The following is a 20,777-nucleotide window of genomic DNA, read 5'->3' as shown; positions in this document are numbered from 1 at the left end:
AAATTGACTTTATTTATTATATATATAACAATTTTTTACATCCACTAGTAGCGGAAATGTTTATTTATTTTATTTCGAACGGGTTTTACGTCCACTATTCCGACCTTTCGATTTTTTAACGGACGATCGAGAAATGATGGAAGAGCATCTTTAAATAGTATACGATGTGACGCATTATTGGGGTCAAAGATTTCCCTTTATTTCCGGTATTCCCATTTCCCCGTGCAAGCGTCATCCACTCAAGATGTGGCTGGTTATGCTGTTGGCGTTTGCTATGCCAGTTAGCATTGTCTGCTGGCTCGTCAGCTTGGTCTACACGATATTTAATGAAGGTAATATTAAGCAATCAACAGAGAACGGACTGTCAGTTGGTGGTCGTATTGATAACGGTCACACGGTCAGATACATCCTGTGTAATGTGCAGCTAAAATGAAACAAGCAGAGTATGAACCCCGTCTTTCAGTACGCTAAATAAGTTATAACGAATGTATTGGCATATGAGGCTAGTATCTGTGATTAAAAACCAGATAGATTTTGTGAACCAGTGTCTGCATTTTGTTAAAAAAAACATATAAATTGAAGATTTCTTAAAGTTACTTTATGTCAATTCACCACATGTTCATGTATATCACTCACATATGCATTGTATATATACAAGTGAAAATGTATTTCACTCTCATGCTCATGACATACAGGTATTTACTTTTCACTTATATACATGAAAATTATTATATGCAACAATTTCAATCAGGCACAACACATGTTCATTGTGTATGCCCTTTTCCTTCGAACTTGTGTATCCATATATATGTCACACCATCAACTCAAATTCGTTGTGTGTTGAACGTTTTTTTTATTAATACCCCTGATCTCGGATTTCAATCACATCACTACACCGACAGTCGGGTTGTGACAATCACTTAACTGTAGCTATATGTGCCGCCTGGACTCCCGAGGACGTCCAGAGCGACGTGGTTAGTCTGTGATTCTGCCCAGCAACCAGGGGTATCCCTAGTTTTATTACCCTACACACTCACTCTCTCACGACTTCCTCACCTGTCACACCTGGACATGTACACGCCTCAAGACAACACCATATAAGGACAGACACTGACACTACCTAACAGGTAACACCCAATAAGGACATACACATAAATGCACGGACAGTAACGAATACAGATTAAACAGGATGTTACAGACACTTACTCCAATTTACCCTGTGACATATACAATAAATATGGAAACACACCAGCATGAGAGATGACCACGGGGAATAGTATTGTAAAAAATTCAAGAATAAAAAAATGTATAATGCACCAATCGCCCAAGAAAGACTTTAAATATAAACATATATATTTGTTATTGTTCAGAAGATAATCCATATCACAAAGATTTAAAGAATAAATGAACGTACCGTGTAATGAAAAAAATGGGAAAATGTATCATTGAAAAAGGGGAGTTAGAGTCTGAGTTTTGAAGCAAAAGGTTTGAGCTGAAGGCTTACTCTTTGCTAGATATTTAATGATCAGGCAAAGAAATAATATCCATTACATGTGGCGATGTATGTTGAATATGTACGTTGTATTTAAATGTTTAACAGAAATTAACGATGTCATATTGTTGTGAACAATATCTAATTCAATTATACAGTAACATCCTACAAATAACAAGGAGGATTCGGAAAAAAGGTACAGCTGTATACATACTTATGTTAATCTGTTTCCTTGGTATCTTTAATGCACAGTTGATTGTACTATTCTGTGTTTACACAGACTGTCATTGACTTATTACCACACCATAAAGAATTTTGAATGTTTCGGAAATGTAATAAAACTACCTCAAAGATATCAGGTAAGATAAAAATTGATGTTTTGTAATTGACAGGTAGCTACTGCATCAATCCTTGGCGCTGGTTGGTGGCTGTTATTGCCCCTGTGATAATAACCAGATGGGGTTTGAAGAAACGAAGTTTGGACAAGTCAGGAGCCATTGCAGGTTAGATTATCAGGCTGTCAGATTTGTTCCTTACTCCATGGTTTCCAAAAGAGAATGGTTAGGTGGTATGTTACAGATGAATGGGGTTTGATTTCCTGATCCAGTTTGAAAAGTTGCCGGCATGATCCCCTGTCTGAGGATGTGGGTTTTCCCCCAAGTATACTGATTTTTCTTCTGTTAAGAGCTCTTTAATGCATTTGTCCAAGCCAACAGGAATGATAAATATAAATTGATGTGATATTTAACAACTTCTAACAAATGAATGAATAAATAAATAAATATATATAATTATATGAATATATAAATATAAATAGATAAATAAATAGAGAAAATGATGCCTAATTATCTTTTCTTGAGGAGCAAAATTTTTGAGTGAAAGTTGTTGGGTAAATGTCTTCACAGTCCTTTTTAAAAGTTTAAAAACAATTTGTGCTTTCTTTTGATTATTAATTTTTTTGCATGGCAATTCTTTTCTTCTATAATCTTAGTGTGTTGAAGTAGTTTTACTAACAGGTCCAATTTTTAGTAAAAATGTTCTGGTGCAATTTTAAGGATCGGGTGTCTTTTTACATCCATCCATCTATGATGATCTTCGTTGTTTATTATGCTAATGAGTGCCTTTCAGTACAGTATTTGTTTTTTTATTTTTCAGGACTATTGGTTGGCTTCGTCCTCACCATCAGCAGCCTCTGCTTCTTCGCCTGTTTACTGACTTTTTTCATACTCGCATCAAGAGCCACAAAATACAAATCAGCGACTAAGAAAAGATTTGAGGAAGATTTCAAAGAAGGTAATGTATAACTTTTTATAAAAGTTTATTTTTTGTTTCAATTAAGAGAGTAATTAAACATACAATTATGATTTGGGGACCACTGTGCTATAAAACCCAAGTACTGGCACCTGTCAGTCTAAAGCATCAGTCTGTCACTTTGCTTTTAGTTCATTTTATTCAAATATGATAGTAAATATAACTTTCAACCTGTCACCCATAATATACACACTAGTTCTCGCTATTATGTTGAAGTTCTCAGCAAGAGTTATTTCCTTTTAAATGATACTTTGTTTAAAGTCCTTGTATTTGCTATACCTACTCTCAACATAAGCGATAGGTATGGTTGGACTTTTTACAAGACATGAGTTTATTATCAGATATATAAAGTATTGTGAACATTTTATATCCAACAGAAAAAAAAATATGCAAATTATGTTTACATAGTTGTTTGTTTTTTTCTTTTTTTTTTTTTTTTATCTTGCGAATCAGTTTTTTTTATTCCATGTTTAAACAGGTGGGCAAAGGAATTGGATACAGGTGCTATGTAATGGTGGTATCGCGGCCCAGTTTGCAATTCTTTACATGTTAGACAGTGGCTGTGTGGAGAGAGTTGTAGACTTTAAGGCCTGGTACAACTCCTCTCTCTTCTCGATGGCAGTCCTCGGGGCCCTTGCCTGCAGCTGTGGCGACACCTTTGCCTCAGAGATTGGAACCGTTTTCAGTATTAATACTGCTCCAAGGCTGATAACCTCACTTCGCATAGTCCCGAAAGGTAAATATTTAATATATATAAAATTCAAATGCATTTTGAAGAAATTTTCAGTTGTTTTATTTTGATTTTTTTTATTGTTCTGCAAAAAAGTATTTCACGTGAAAGAGTGGTATCTACAAAAATTGATTTTTCAATGAAATGATGCTTTAAGTTCAAACTATGAAATACAAAACTGACCAGAGTGGACATTGGTAAATGTATTAACAGTAAAAGAAGTTATAGATTCTTGGGCAATGGTTTGAACAAGGAACAAGAATTAAAGTGAATAAAGAAATTGTTTTAAAGAATGCAGATATTTGAATATAGGACAGAATTCAATAATAATGTCTGTTATTGCCTCTCCCATCTAATACTGCAGATAATTTCTTTTCTCAACATTTCTACTTTTTACTATTTACAAAAAATTGATTTTCATTTTTTTCTACCCAAGGATCATTTTTAGTAATCGTTTATAAAACGCTTCTCAAATCCTATAAATATCATAGCATATCATTTCGTGCATGCCATATAAGGGACATTAGTGATAATTTTGAGGGATTTTGATTTCAAATAAGGAAGGTTTAGGTGTTACATGTAAGTAATACTAATGTTAAAAGTGTAAATGTTTTAGTGAAACTGATATTTCTGAAATATATACTTACACGTTTGATAAAATGCCTACACATGTCCTGTATGCATTCCACAAATCTTCTTCCACCAATCAGTATATTGTATGCATTCCACAAATCTTTTTCCACCAATCAGTATAGTGTAAGCTTTCCACAAATCTTTTTCCACCAATCAGTATATTGTATAATATTTCTTACCAGTAGTATTCTTTTGCCTCAAGGGAGTGAACTCTGGCACACCTGGTGAACTAAGAAAAGTTATTAAAGGGAGTGAACTCTGGGAAACTTGTCATTGTCAAAATGTTTTCAGTCATGCTTTGAAATCATAATCTCAGTTGAATATCTGTGTGGTTTAACAGAACCAAACCAATATCTATGTTAATTCTGTTGACAAAAACTTCTTAAAAATTTACTGCAGGCAGTCTTTCCTATAAACCTGATAGAAGTGCCTGTCTTTTGTATACAACTGAAAGTTTCATAGCATTTCATTGAAATGCCAAGTATCTATCACCAAGATGTTTGCAATGTAAGACTGAATTATGTCTTGGTCAGTCTTCTTAATGCAGTAAAGTTGCCTGGGGTAAATGTAGGATAAAATTCATAATGGGAATAGGGAAAAAAAGGCTTTTGCAAATGTAAAAAGTGGGAAATATTTTCCGTTCACAAATGTGAACTTCATTTTGTTGACAATGAAATGGTCAGTATATTGCATAACCACAAAATACATCCTTTGGAGAGACATCATGTGAAGTTAATATCTTTGGAAAGACACTCATGAAATCAAACATAGTGTGAATGTTTACATGATGATGTTTTTATGCATTATTATTTGATTTGCACTTCAATTTGTACAAAATGCATAATACATTATCATACAACTATGCGAGATTGATATATACACTGTACTACTGTACAGTACACAAACCAAACAAAATAGCAAGAATTTTAAGTGATCATTTCATGTTAATTTTGGAATTATCAAATACCTGTGTAGTTTATAAAACCCTTTTTTCAGGTTTTTCAAATGTTAGAAAGTGAACAAGATACATTTACACAATGTACAATTTCACTTTAGACCTAAGTGTTAAGGTCCTGTTGAGATAGAAGTCAACAATCTCTTGTCTGTGTTGTGTACCTAGTGTGCTACACCTGGTGAAGTACTGGTTACCTGTCTCACTTGATTACTTGTCTGTGTTGTGTACCTTTTGTACCACACCTGGTGAAGTAGTTGTTACCTGTCTCACTTGAATACTTGTTTGTGTTGTGTACCTAGTGTACCACACCTGGTAATGTACTGGTTACCTGTCTCACTTGATTACTTGTCTGTGTTGTGTACCTAGTGTACCACACCTAGTGAAGTTCTGGTTACCTGTCTCACTTGATTACTTGTCTGTGTTGTGTACCTAGTGTACCACACCTGGTGATGTACTTGTTACCTGTCTCACTTGAATACTTGCCTGTGTTGTGTACCTAGTGTGCCACACCTGGTGAAGTAGGTTACCTGTCTCACTTGATTACTTGTCTGTGTTGTGTACCTAGTGTACCACACCTGGTGAAGTACTGGTTACCTGTCTCACTTGATTACTTGTCTGTGTTGTGTACCAAGTGTACCACACCTGGTGAAGTACTGGTTACCTGTCTCACTTGATTACTTGTCTGTGTTGTGTACCTAGTGTACCACACCTGGTGATGTACTTGTTACCTGTCTCACTTGAATACTTGCCTGTGTTGTGTACCTAGTGTGCCACACCTGGTGAAGTAGGTTACCTGTCTCACTTGATTACTTGTCTGTGTTGTGTACCTAGTGTACCACACCTGGTGAAGTACGTGTTACCTGTCTCACTTGAATACTTGTCTGTGTTGTGTACCTAGTGTTCCACACCTGGTGAAATACTGGTTACCTGTCTAACTTGATTACTTGTCTGTGTTGTGTACCAAGTGTACCACACCTGGTGATGTACTGGTTACCTGTCTCACTTGATTACTTGTCTGTGTTGTGTACCTAGTGTACCACACCTGGTGAAGTGCTGGTTACCTGTCTCACTTGATTACTTGTCTGTGTTGTGTACCTAGTGTACCACACCTGGTGAAGTGCTGGTTACCTGTCTCACTTGATTACTTGTCTGTGTTGTGTACCTAGTGTACCACACCTAGTGAAGTTCTGGTTACCTTTCTAACTTGATTACTTGTCTGTGTTGTGTACCTAGTGTACCATACCTGGTGATGTACTGGTTACCTGTCTCACCTGATTACTTGTTTGTGTTGTGTATCTACAGCTGCTTCATTGATGACACCCACCATGTAAACCTTAAACAATCCAAGAAATGTCCAAATGAGAACAGTATATACAACGGAACCATCAGGCATACTAATGAGCATCAAATACATCCAGCCTTAAGCTGTGCAAGAAATAAAACAATTTCCACATTGGAGACCTTTTTCTTATCGTGTTGATGACCCTTGAGAAATTGTCTTTGTTTAAAAACAAATGTGTTTTCATTTTAAAAATTCAAGAAATGAACAAACACAAGAAAAGATTAATAAAAAAAAAACATGATTTTGGGATTCCTTGGAACCAAGGAGTTGATTTAGCTCAGTTGGTAGAGTTCTTCAGCTGTAGGTGAAGATCCAAACTGTATGGCGAGGAGATCTCTTCTCTGAGTGGTTTATGTTTTTCAGAAAGCAGATCATCCCATCTCATGCTAATAGTTAATGTGGTCCTCCATCGATTACACACTTCTCCCCATTTGTTCTGGATGGAATGTGATGGGCCTCTCTTATGTTGTTCAGTGAGGTAGCCATGATCTTCCAAGTTTATACCCACTAAATCAGCTTCCTAAATCATGTAGTCAATTCTTTTAGTGCTTAAAAACTTTCGAAAAATTTTCTGCAGTACAAGGCCTATATTAATGTCATATAAGTATGACACTGAAGAATTAGCTGCATGCAGGTGACATAACAGTTCTTTCATCAGTCATTTTTTTTTTAAATAAATGCATATTAAAAATCATAAGGCTTTGGATGGATTATTCTATTTGGCATTTTGCTTCCAAGGATGAAATCTGACAAATACACAAATAGGAAACAATCTTGACAAAATCATTTTTTTCATGGACAGTGGCACCAAATTTTTCAAAACTGACTATAATTTCATATGAACTGAAAGTTTCTGCTGGGAAATGATATTTTGCCAGTATTATTCTTGGATGAATTTGAAATAATTTCAACACACTTTCAAGTTCACTTAAAGATTTCTGAATATTCAGTAACATACAGAAAATAAAAAAGAACAGGTGAGAGAGGTCTATTTTGCCTCTTGTTTGTTTGAATGATTTATCCTGTTACTGGTTACCTTGTGACTGTACGCTTAACAGGTATACATCTGTTAGTATCATTGGTAGTTTACAGACAGGGTAATACTACACTGGTGTGTGGCTGGCCTTGAGCCCTGAGTTACAGGTGGTGATAGATATACAGGTGTTTCACTAACAAATGTACTGGTTTGATTAATGACCTGTTAAACACAAAATTTCCCGACTGACATAGTTGTCTGCTTAAAAGTACATGCTACATGCAGAACATGGGGTGCTTGTACCAGACCATGTAGGCTCTGCAGGTTAGTGTGCTGGGCCAGGGCTTTCCACCAGGTGGGTAATGTCTTAAAGAACATCTGTCTCACTGGAAAGGTCCTGGGTTCAAATTTTGACTGAGAATGTGTTGGTGAAAGCATTTAATCTACAACTTTAGATATCTTAACTGATGCAAAAAGCTGGATACAAAAAATCTGTAATCAAAGTTACAAAGTCAGCGACAAAGTCAATATCATATATTGTTGAGACAAATATAGATTAGAGAGTGTTTGAAGTTATCTCCATCCCAACAAGAGCAACAACTAGGCAAAGTCATTCTATTAGATTTACTGCTCCAGATGAAATGAAGAGGTCCCTGAAATAATACATGTAACTTATTACAATACGTGATAAAACTTGCTATGGTACACACCCACTGTTACTGTTACATAACACACAATAATGTTCATGTTACTGACAATAAATACTTGTGTTATAGTATGCATACAAAATTAATACTAAATATACTAAATAGCTTATTACAGAAATATGCCACACATTACAGTTATATAGGATATAAATGACGCGGACCAAGACCTAAACTTAAATATAGAATAACTTAAGAGATATTGATCTCATGTAGATTGATCAGGTGAAAATATAAACAGTTTGCAATGTCGTGTGTGGCGTAAACTTCTTTCAGTAAAAAATACCAGATCTATATCAATGACACACTTGTTTAGCTAAAACCCAAATTCATAAGTAAGAAAGGAAAGAAATGAAAGGTTAGATGGGAAAAGGAAGACATAATTGCACAGCCATGTCACGGATCAAGTTGTCAGTCATTGTCCAGAACCTGTATAATACCTGCTTCACATCAGTATGCCTATTCAGGGCCTACTAGATATAACATACATGTAGACCACACAAAATGAAAGTAAAAACATTGGTTACACAAATACAGAAATGATACAAATGGTATGAACACAAATAAAAGTCACAAATATGATAAGAACAAATAATCAAATCTGCCACTTGTACAACAGGGTGACACACAGACATGAATATATTTGAACTGAAAGCGACGAAACTTTTGTATGAAGTGAAAGCAACCAATTTTAGTAATAGTGTCTATTTTTCCTCATTCCTGGACATTTAAGGTCAAGATTACATACAAGCCTTTGATTCATGTTTTCACTTGTCCTCTGTCTAGACCATAGCTGTTGTTCTGGTTCAGATCTTTTACTAGATAATAACTAACTTCAATGTCAAGGTCATCTTGAAATTAACTATTATCAAAATCTTTGTGCTAGTTTTTTTTTTTTTTTTTTAATTTTTTGAGGTCAAAATTTTGCACACTTTTTGAACACTTTTCCTATGCATTGTTGTGTTATCACTTTTAGATGGCTTGTCAAATATTTTGGTCACATCAGGCTCAAGGTCATTGTTGAAAAATGATGATATTTGCAATATTGCAGTAATTCTGTCTGACTTGCAATGTTGGGTGGAAAACAATGATATTTTTATCTGTTTTGTAGGTACAAATGGAGGAATAACATTCATTGGAACACTAAGCAGTGCACTGGGCGGGACATTTGTGGGCGTCGCTTATTATTTGACCCTATTGATGTGTACGAGTGACTACCAGCTCCAGAAAAGCCCAGCCCAATGGTTGCTGATTCCTACCGGGACGATAGCTGGTCTGCTTGGATCCACCATTGACTCGTACCTAGGTGCTTTATTCCAGTACTCAGGTAAGACTTCCATCAATGAAGTCGTATTCCAGTTCCTAGGTAAGGTCTGGTATCCAGAGAGCCTTATTCTAGTTCTCATGTTAGACTTGGGTTCAATGAGCCTTATTCCAGTTCTGAGGTAAGACTTTAACCAAAGGATCCTTATTCCAGTTCTGAGGCAAGACTTTAACCCAAGGATCCTTATTCCAGTTCTGAGGTAAGACTTTAACCCAAGGATCCTTATTCCAGTTCTGAGGTAAGACTTTAACCAAAGGATCCTTATTCCAGTTCTGAGGTAAGACTTTAACCAAAGGATCCTTATTCCAGTTCTGAGGTAAGACTTTAACCCAAGGATCCTTATTCCAGCTCTGAGGTAAGACTTTAACCCAAGGATCCTTATTTCAGTTCTGAGGTAAGACTTTAACCCAAGGATCCTTATTCCAGCTCTGAGGTAAGACGTTAACACAAGGATCCTTATTCCAGTTCTTTGGTAAGACGTTAACACAAGGATCCTTATACAATTTTTACATCCTAACTCTGTTCTCAGAAGCCCTCTGTCTACCAACACACCATTGTTAAGTGATATTGAGAGTGACATTGACTATGTTGCCAGGAGTACCATGTTTACCAACACACCCTTCTTAAATCACAACGGGTTTTTGTCATGTCAACCATCATACCCTTGTTTAATGATGTTTTAGAATCACATTTACTGTGTTGTGAGGGATTTTATGTCAACCAACCCATCCTTGCCAAGTGATTTTGAGAGCAACTCTGTTTCAAGACTCTGTCTACCATCACATCCATGTTAAGTGGTTCTGGTATCAGTGTAAGGAGTCTTATGACTATCAAAACATCCCTGTTTATTGGTTCTCGGACTGGTGTCAGGAGTCCTATATCTACCAACACACCTTTGTTTAGTGATTCTTGAAGCGGGGTTAAGAGACCCATGTCTACCAACACACACAACACTCCTGTTTAGTGGTTCTGGGAGCGGTGTTAGGAGGCCTATGTCTGCCAACACATCCTTCTTTAGTGATTCTAGGACTGGTGTAAGGAGTCCTATACCTACCAACACACCCCTGTTTAGTGATGCTGTGATTGGTGTTAGGAGTCTCATGTCTTCAAACACATCCTAGTTTAGTGATGCTGTGATTGGTGTCAGGAGTCTCATGTCTTCAAACACATCCTAGTTTAGTGATGCTGTGATTGGTGTCAGGAGTCTCATGTCTTCAAACACATCCTAGTTTAGTGATGCTGTGATTGGTGTCAGGAGTCTCATGTCTTCAAGCACATCCTTGTTTATTGGTTTCTGGGAGCGGTGTTAGGAGGCACCTGTCTACCAACACACCCCTGTTTAGTGATGTTGAGAGTGACGTTGACACTTGTGCAAGAGTCACATGCCAACCAACCCACCCTTGTCAAGAGATTTTGAGAGTCATCTTGATTCTGTTTTCAAGACTCTCATGTCTCCCACCAAATCCAGTTAAGTAGTTATGGAATCTGTGTCAGGAGTCCCGTGTCTACAAACACAGTCCTGTTTAGTGGTTCTGGATGCGGTGTCAGGAAACCTATGTCTTCTAACATATCCCTCTTTAGTCCTAGGTCTACCAACACATCCCTGTTTAGTGATGCTAGGATTTGAGTTGACTGCCATGCGAAATCCTGATACCAGCATATTGGTTTTCAACCACACGATTCATGACCTCATGAACAATTCAAACTTACAACATGGAAGATTCACTATTTCTGTACGTCAGATTTCTTTCATATTGAATGATGCTCTAAGCTCTCTAGTCGCAGATATCTTGTCAATAATTTCAACTTAATGAAATGACTTCACATCAGATCTGCTGCTCCTTGGTGATTTGTTAGAGACAGAATCTGTTGATATGTGGCACATGTCATTATGTTTAGTCGATCAGAGCCTGGTAATCTGAGGACATATTTCACATAAAATTTCTATGAAATGCTAAAGGGAGACGAGCGTGGATGACCTTGTTGAGAATCACTGGTATAATGACTCACATTTAACGATGCGTCTAATGAGTGTGTAGTTTTATGACTTGTATACCGCTACTGATGATTGGTTGATTCCCCTGAAACACTTGATTTTTGCACTAGACATCACTCACAATGAAATCATTTTAATCTTCGTTTTTGTGTGTTACTTTCAGCTCTATGTGGTTTTATAGCGAGATTGACGCGATGTTCCAAATAAAGTTGATTGATACTTTCGTTTACAAAGCTTCTCAGGCGAATAAACTAGCTTTAGAGGTCATTAAATTGACACAGTAATTAGAAAAAACAAAAGCACTTAGAAAAAGTGTCAACAAATACGTTGCACTGTGAAAATGTAAACATTAGGCTTAGGCTGTGATTTGTAGAAGTAATAGGAATTGATTGTAAAACTATCAAACTGAACATGATAAAACACTGTAGATCTTTATTTATCATTTATTGAGTACATAAATGTAATACCTAGACTTTATCATTTATTGAGTACATAAATGTAATACCTAGACTTTATCATTGGATATTGGCAGGAGTCTCATATCTAACAACATATCCTTGTTAAGTGGTGTTGAGAGTGACATTGCCTATGTTGTCAGGACTTCCATGTTTCCAGACATCCTTGTTAAGTGGTGTTGAGAGTGACATTAACTGTATAGTCAGGACTTCCATGTTTCCAAACATCCTTGTTAAGTGATGTCTAGAGTGACATTAACTGTATTGTCAGAAGTCCCATGTTTCCAGACATCCTTGTTTAGTGATGTCGAGAGTGACATTAACTGTATTGTCAGGAGTTCCATGTTTCCAGACATCCTTGTTTATTGATGTTGCGAGTGCCATTAACCTCATGTCAGGACTTCCATGTTTCCAGACATCCTTGTTAAGTGGTGTTGAGAGTGACATTAACTGTATAGTCAGGACTTCCATGTTTCCAAACATCCTTGTTAAGTGATGTCTAGAGTGACATTAACTGTATTGTCAGAAGTCCCATGTTTCCAGACATCCTTGTTTAGTGATGTCGAGAGTGACATTACCTGTATTGTCAGGAGTTCCATGTTTCCAAACATCCTAGTTTAATGATGTTGAGAGTGACATTAACTGTATTGTCAGGAGTTCCATGTTTCCAGACATCCTAGTTTAGTGATGTTGAGAGTGACATTAACTGTATTGTCAGGAGTTCCATGTTTCCAGACATCCTTGTTTAGTGATGTTGAGAGTGACATTGCCTATGTTGTCAGGACTTCCATGTTTCCAAACATCCTAGTTTAATGATGTTGAGAGTGCCATTACCTGTATTGTCAGGACTTCAATGTTTCCAAACATCCTAGTTTAGTGATGTTGAGAGTGACATTGCCTATGTTGTCAGGACTTCAATGTTTCCAAACATCCTAGTTTAGTGATGTTGAGAGTTACATTGCCTATGTTGTCAGGACTTCAATGTTTCCAAACATCCTAGTTAAGTGGTGTTGAGAGTGGCATTGCCTATGTTGTCAGGAGTCCCCATGTTTCCTAACATCCTAGTATAGTGGTGCTGAGTCACATTGACTCTGTTGTCATGATCCCAGGTCAGCCAACAATTCCCCGTTTGTTGTTGCTTCGATTGGTGTCAGGTGCCCCATGTATACCAACACATTTGTTTCTGTGATTGATTTCAGGAGTCACACGTCGACCACAACATCCTTGTTTATTGATGTTGAGAATCACATCGACTTTGTTGTCATGAACCCCATGTCAAACAGCAAATATTCGTTTGGTGGTACTGCAATTTGTGTCAGGTGTCCAATGTCTACCAACACACCATTGCTTAGTAATGGTCACATTTATTTTGTTGTCGTGAGCCCGATGTCAACTAGCAAATCCCTGTTTGGTGATGCTGCAATGTCCAATGTCTTTCAACACACTCTTGCTTAGTGATTTTTGGAGTTTGGGTGACTGTTATTAGAAATCCTGATACCAGCAAATTTGATTTCAAACACACGATTCATGACCTCATGAACAATTCAAACTTACAACATGGAAGATTCACTATTTCTGTACGTCAGATTTCTTTCATATTGAATGATGCTCTAAGCTCTCTAGTGGCAGATATCTTGTCATTAATTCTTCACATGAAATCTGCTCCTTGGTGATTTGAAAGAGACAGAATCTGTTGATATGTGGCACATGTTATTATGTTTAGTCGATCAGAGCCTGGTAATCTGAGGACATATTTCACATAAAATTTCCATGAAATGCTAAAGGGAGACGAGCGTGGATGACCTTGTTGAGAATCACTGGTATAATGACTCACATTTAACGATGCGTCTAATGAGTGTGTAGTTTTATGACTTGTATACCGCTACTGATGATTGGTTGATTCCCCTGAAACACTTGATTTTTGCACTAGGCATCACTCACAATAAAATCATTTTAACCTTAGTTTTTGTGTGTAACTTTCAGCTCTTTGTGGTTTTATAGCGAGATTGACGCGATGTTCCAAATAAAGTTGATTGATACTTTCGTTTACAAAGCTTTTAAGCGAGTAAAGTGAAGTTTAAGTTCTTAGAGATCATAGAAAAAAACACTAGAAAAAGTGTCATCAAATATGTTACACTATGGAAATTTGACCATTAGGCATGGACAGTGATTTGTAGAAGAATTGATTTGAATGTAAAACTAGCAAATTTAACACGATGAATCTTTGAAGATCTTTATTGTAAGAAGATGGTATGTATTATGTACATAAATCAAATACCCATAGTTTATCACTTATTAAGTACTTAAATGTAATACCTAAATTTTATCATTTATTTAGTATCGAAATGTAATACTTAGACTTAATCATTTATTGAATTCATAAATTACCTAGATTTATCATCTTTTTAGTACCTTATTGTAATACATACATTTTATCATCTATTAAGTATAGTAACGCTTTTTAATTCGTATGACAACTTTTTGATGACAGATGTTCAAAGCATTGTGTACGCATTTGCTAGATGTTTGTGTTCTATGAATTAAAACATTTTCAGTTAACTGCTTTAGTCAAGAATTGAACCCATGACCTCTGTGTTACTAGCAAAGCACTGTTAATGCAAGAACTGTGTATTGCATGAGGTATTTGGTGTTGCATTGCGAGTACTTACTCTTATGAAACAGATTATACTATCATAGTGAATGTAAACTATAATTTGGCTATAGCTATGACTATATAGGAAATTGAAACGGACTTCAGTGTACACAAGCGAAATAGGTAATTGGTGTTTTTGCGCGAAAGAAGAAATTTCGTTACGTAATCATATGACGAAAAGGTTTGATAAAGCATGCGTCAATAGGCTTCAAAATAATGTTTCCTTGTCATTCGTAAGTTATTTTTTCTTATTCAAGAGTTTTGCTTACCGCTGTTGTAACATCTGCATTCATTTTCGAAATCGGTAAAACAGTGTTTAGGAAACTTCTCTCGTTCACAAACGAACATACAAAATAATCAGCTGATAAATTAGGGCCATTGGATTTCATGTATCAATTTTCATCAGAGTATCGTGTATCGCGAGTGTCCATCAAATGAATGTGTTTATGTCAATATTGTTAGCATATACCGGATTCCGGCACCATGCTGTTTTGAACAAATCACAAACATTAGATAGGAGTGCGGAAGATGTTGCTGCAATCAACGATACCTACTAGCCTACTTTTCTAAATTACTAATTCAGAATACTTTGCATTTACCGAATGGTAATTTGAGTATTGTAAGGAAGGGTTTAGATCCTGCCTCATGGCCGTGACATACCAGAGTATCTAATAGTAGTCGTTACTGCTTCCTGCTTAACTTTCAGCATGTTGATAGTCTATCAACTAGTTTGCTTCTTTTCAGTATAATAAGACTGGGTAAGGTGTCCTGGTGGAGGCCTTCGGAATTTAGAATACTTCGGTATAGTAACACTTTAAAGTCAGTTTCGCATTGTCACCAGGAAGCATACACTAATAAATCACAGACTCCCGAAAACATGTTCACTCAATACATACGCTTATCTTGTATGCATAAGGAGGCCGTCCAAAAATATAATAGCTGTTGATAAGACGTTAAACAATAGGGAAAACTAAACCAAATGTCAGATTAGAGTTCCTGTTACAGACTTCAGTTATGTAAGAATGTATTCCGCATGGTGCCTAATTATTGATGCCAGCTTCATCAAGCGTTTGTTATCGTAAGATGTGTGAAAGTTTATACCTGATAAGGCGGGACAACTGGATGACCACAGAGCCCACCTACGACCGATATAACACTCAAAAAATATTATAATGGATATTTTAAGTTGTAACCCCGTATTAGGTAGGCGGGCATTTGTTCTGCTTAATTGTTTATTTATTTTCATTAAATTCCAGTCAATATCTTTATTCTAAGTAATTTGATGTGGTATTACAATCCAACTATTTGGATGATATTGCCGCATTGCAGGCATTTTAATGTCATTTTTACATTAGGTTTTCTAGCTTCTCACTTTTTCGTTTTAATTTATATATATATATATTTTTCAACACATTTTCAATCACCTTACAGGGGTCGTGAAATTATCCATGTTGATATACAACGTGAACATGTATCTTTCAGTTCATAATTGTGACAGCACCATAATTAACAATGAATATGAACTGTTTTTTCTATAGATGAACTATGCTGTTTTCAAACAGCTCTTGTATTACTTCATAGGAATTTCAACCTACGATCATTTTGACCTCAAACTAGTATAGAAAAAATTGAACTATAGGCACTTCATTTGTGAGTGTATATTTATATATTTATGTATTATATAGTAGATGGTTACGTCCTGTCTTGAATTAGCAAAAGCTAATCAAATACCACAATCTAAATCGCTCAGATGCTCGCTAAGTTTTACGGTTTCCTATTGATGCTATCAATTTCATTCATAATTCATCAGGCGTTTGTTTGACAATAATTGGTTTGAATCAACAGAGCCTCATTATTGACAATTTCGTACCACAGAATCGACAAGCACCATCAGCGACTACGTCAGTATTTACCGAGGGGATATTGGATGGTGACAAAATAATTAGCCATTTATCTCGACACAATTTGTGTAATTTCCTCAATTGCTTCTATACTTTTGTATTTTTGGATTATATTATTATGTATTTATCATTTCAAATTAATTTTTGTCTGTAGAGTCATTGGATTTCTATCAATACGGTTCTATATAAGGAAGGGTGTGACTGTTGATTCAATATCTGATACAGACAAAGTGGAACTCATATCTAAAAAATATTGCTATCAGTTGAAGATTTATTTCTAAATTTCATTTTGGATATTAGATTGATGTTGTCAAGTAGAGAAAGGTTATGGACCACACCTTTAGTCTAGAATTATAGCAGAAATCTGACCATGTCTACAGCAGTAATGGTGCTACCAGCTCGTACTGGTACCGATCAGATGAAGGGACAAGGGTGGGGTCCTTACAGACCATTATCAACGGAACGGACAACCTCGTCGTCGTGTATCATGTGTTGTATATGTATGGCGTAATTTACTCCAATTTGAACTGTATAGTCCTAGATATGGACAGGTAAATGATGACTTTTTGAATACATCTCACTTAGTAAAACCTTGGGATTTGTTCATGTCGAGAGATGAGGCAGTACCGATTGTTTATTTTGGAAGCAAGTTAATGATGGATGGTTCTATGACATGATTGATCTATGCTAAATTATTGTATCCCGGTACCCAATCAATCTCCTCTGCCGACAATTTTCGGGATCAAAGAGAGTCGATATGTGGGCATTGTTGGTAATCTTATATATTATACAAATTCTGTCACTGATAATGGCGTGTGTATGACAGGGTATAAACTAGCTTCAAGATAACATCTGACCCAATAGATAGACGCACAGCGGTACATTTACGTAACATGGTTAATTAGGATTTTCTTGTCACGTAAATGTGTTTCTCGTGACAATAGCTAATGTACAATAACATCTTAATTGACTTTATTTAGGCCTTAGTAGATAAGTTTTTTTAAAAAAATAACCCAACACGCATTAAGTTAGAGTCAATTATGATTTTAAAGTAAGAAATCAAACAAACTTTAACAGAAACATAAATTAGGTGTTATTGAATTCATGATTTCATTACAAAGTAAGCAAATGTTTACCTTTCGATGGTAATTCAGCATTGATATGTGTAACCTTTTTAATTTTGTCATTTTTGTTCCATAAACTTCAGTTTGATAGAAAATATTTTAAAACTTGTAAGTACTAATATAGCAGGTTTTTTTTGTAATCCAGAATTTCTACCTAAACATTTCGTAGTAAATATATACAACACATGTATGACTTCCTATACATAATGTAGAAGAATGATTTCTTTGTTGTTGATATGACCTAAAATGGCATTCTGATTAAATTTTCTATTATCCACATGAAGTTTTAATATAAGGGTAATTAATGAGGAAATTGATTGATATCTTTCGTCAGGTAATGGTTTGTTCATTTATATGTGTTTATTTCATGTGATGACGGAAGGTTGTACATAAAAAAATATCAAATTACCTTGTTGTGCTTTAAACTTGGATTTGATCGCATGTTTGTGGAACATTAAAAAACAAACCAAAGTTTAATGGTTTTATACTGAAAAATTAAACAGTTAATTATATCATGTCATTAAAATATGTATTGATGGAAATTCATTAAAATCATTTAGCTCATGTTATTTTTTTATGAATGTTCTTTCCTTGTTGGAACCAAGATAACGTAAACAATGTTTTGTATTCAACAGGCATGTTATACTTGTTATTATAAATAATTCTTTCGTACAAATATGTTGAGAGAGCAAATATACTGCAGTGTATATTGTAAAGTATATTTTGTCGTTGATATTATGTCTGAATTGATGATAAAAGAAATACTCATTCTTTTCCTGAGGTTTTCATATACCAGTACTGTTGTAAATGTATATAAATATTTGAAAATCGTTGCCATAAAAATATGGGCATCAGAAGTGGAAATGGTTTAACTTTTGTAACTATGTTGTTTTCCAAAGCACTTGTGATTTGATCAAACTCAGTTTTAAAGTTTTTTATCTTCTGTACTTGTATAAGGAATTCCAGTCTGTGAAAAATCTCGCTTCGAAAATTAATATATATTTTACTCTTTAAGGATTTGACAGAGAAAAGAAATGCATTGTGGAGCGACCTGGGCCTAATGTGGAGTTTATCAGTGGGTCAGAAGTGTTGGATAACCATAGTGTGAATCTACTGTCGGCTCTCTTAACGGGACTCATAACTCCCAAGATCGCCTTCTATATTTGGCAGAGTGTCTTGTGAAGAAGAAAAAAATGACTTCATATACAAATCAGCTGATATTTTGGGATTCGTAAGCCAGTCTTACACTTGTTATGATGTGCATTGTAAACAGAAGACTCAATATATAAAACGTCATGTCTGTTATGAGATTAGAAATGTCTTGTTTAGTGTTTAGCTAAGGGTATGTGTGTGCTAATGAATTCTTAAATGTTTATAATTGCCTATAAGGTGAAAATAAAGAGAATTAGAAACACGAAACAGCTATATAATGCCGTTTATCCTATTATTGTTCTCTCTCCAATATCAAACTGTCACTTTGTATGAAAAGGTGTTCTCTTGTATGTCTTTTATACATTTTTTAGAATATGAATTTATATGTAGGTGAGTGCATGATTTAGATTGTATCATATATCTTACAACGATATCATACAATTAGTTTGTCCTCACGTAACGGGCTGTTTATACAAGAGTCCAAAACGGACGAAAATTAAAATACCAATACGATGGTTGGGGGTACATCATCATTGTTATTAAAATAATTTGATAAATTTTGGATATGAATTTTTATGTGTGTAGGACTGAAAGTTTCAAACAAGAAAAATCATCTGATATGTAATGCTACATTATATTGCTGCTAGTGTATGGATTAAACTGGAATGCATGTTGTATTGATGGCTTGTTCTCTGCATGATTTTTTGTATAACCGAAAGTTAGTTCACTTATGAAATCCTTAAAAACCATTATGAATATTTCGTGCCTGTACCGGTATTCAGTGTTCAAGATAAAGTAGATTATACTCAGAGATTTAATACATTACTTTATTTTATAGGCAGATTTTATGGAAAAATGATGTTAATTTGACGATTTTTACATCAAATTTTGTAAGAATGTGATTATCCTTCTACCAAAACCAATCACTTATCAACCTGTTTGTTATTTTCTTATTAAGTTGAAATTTTGCTTTATCCCTGTTTTATAACAGTAATAAAGTTTTAGGTATGTGTAGATTAAAATATGATTGCTTTCACTACCTCTTTAGAAAGTTATCTGAAATCTACACAGTGTTCAGATATACCATAGGATTTTTACTGTCATCTGTAAATGTTTTAGGCATCATATTTATTCATAAGCCGATGCCTTAAAATAAGCCCACACATGTTTATTGTAACAACAACTTGTATTGTGTTGTACTATAATAAGGCTACCCTGACTCTGAGTAAGAGATGTTTGCATCAGGCCTTGGCTTATTGCAAAATAAATACGATAATTTTAGATCATGTTCAAATCTTATTACAGTTACATGTGTTGACATGTTTGGAGTTTGTATTTACTTTACACATACAATAAACATATTCTTTGTATTACTTACATATGTAGATTACATAAAGAGCAATTATTACTGTCATTTGTTATAAAGCTATTCATTATGTGTTATGATTTAGTTCGGTCATTCACCATCCATTCTCGATAATCAAACCAATTATACTACAGAACAGTAGTATTTTGATAGAAAATATGGTCCATTTGCAAGATAAATCTGTACTCCATACCGTAAAATCATTCATTTTAGTTGAGGATTTATTTTCGTTCAATGCGTGGGTACTCTAAATCCATGAGTTCTTACGTCCACGAAATTAATGAAGAAAAAATGGCATGGATTATAGTACAGAACTTGCGGAGCTCGTGATTAAGGTTTAACCATGAAATCAATTGTCAAAAGAAAATGTATATTTAGGAAAACCACGAAATTGAGCTACCGCGGAAATTAAGGTTTTTTTGTTATGCTATCAATAGCATTGCAATGTTGGAATGGGGCTGGATCAGCCTGTGTTCATCTTTGGCTTATACTTCTGAAAAATGCACTACTTTCGGAAACAAAATATCAGGAGAAAATTAACAAAAAGAAAAAGAAACTGTTACAGTGAAGAAAATAATCTGAAAACTTTATGAAATTTAATTCTTTCTACATTCTTATGTGAAATGGTATTTAGTGACTTAATATAGTCTTCAAAAGGAAGCA

At 35.2% G+C, this 20,777-nt stretch overlaps 1 protein-coding gene across 1 annotated transcript; it reads left to right on the top strand.

The window, feature by feature from the left end:
• The first annotated feature begins 244 nt into the window (after positions 1–244).
• LOC132560846 (transmembrane protein 19-like) lies at positions 245–19,720 on the top strand. Its single transcript, XM_060225538.1, has 6 exons — positions 245–332; positions 1,885–1,995; positions 2,648–2,785; positions 3,282–3,539; positions 9,255–9,470; positions 18,612–19,720. Exons 1-6 carry the CDS (start codon positions 245–247, stop codon positions 18,776–18,778), a joined length of 978 nt encoding a protein of 325 aa, XP_060081521.1. The 3' UTR covers positions 18,779–19,720.
• The last annotated feature ends 1,057 nt before the right edge of the window (positions 19,721–20,777 follow it).

The sequence above is a fragment of the Ylistrum balloti genome, unplaced genomic scaffold, assembly GCF_031769215.1.
Source record: "Ylistrum balloti isolate Yb309-2 unplaced genomic scaffold, AGI_CSIRO_Ybal_v1 Utg371124, whole genome shotgun sequence".
Lineage (NCBI taxonomy): Eukaryota > Metazoa > Mollusca > Bivalvia > Pectinida > Pectinidae > Ylistrum > Ylistrum balloti.
This window is presented reverse-complemented; position numbering and strand designations above follow the sequence as displayed.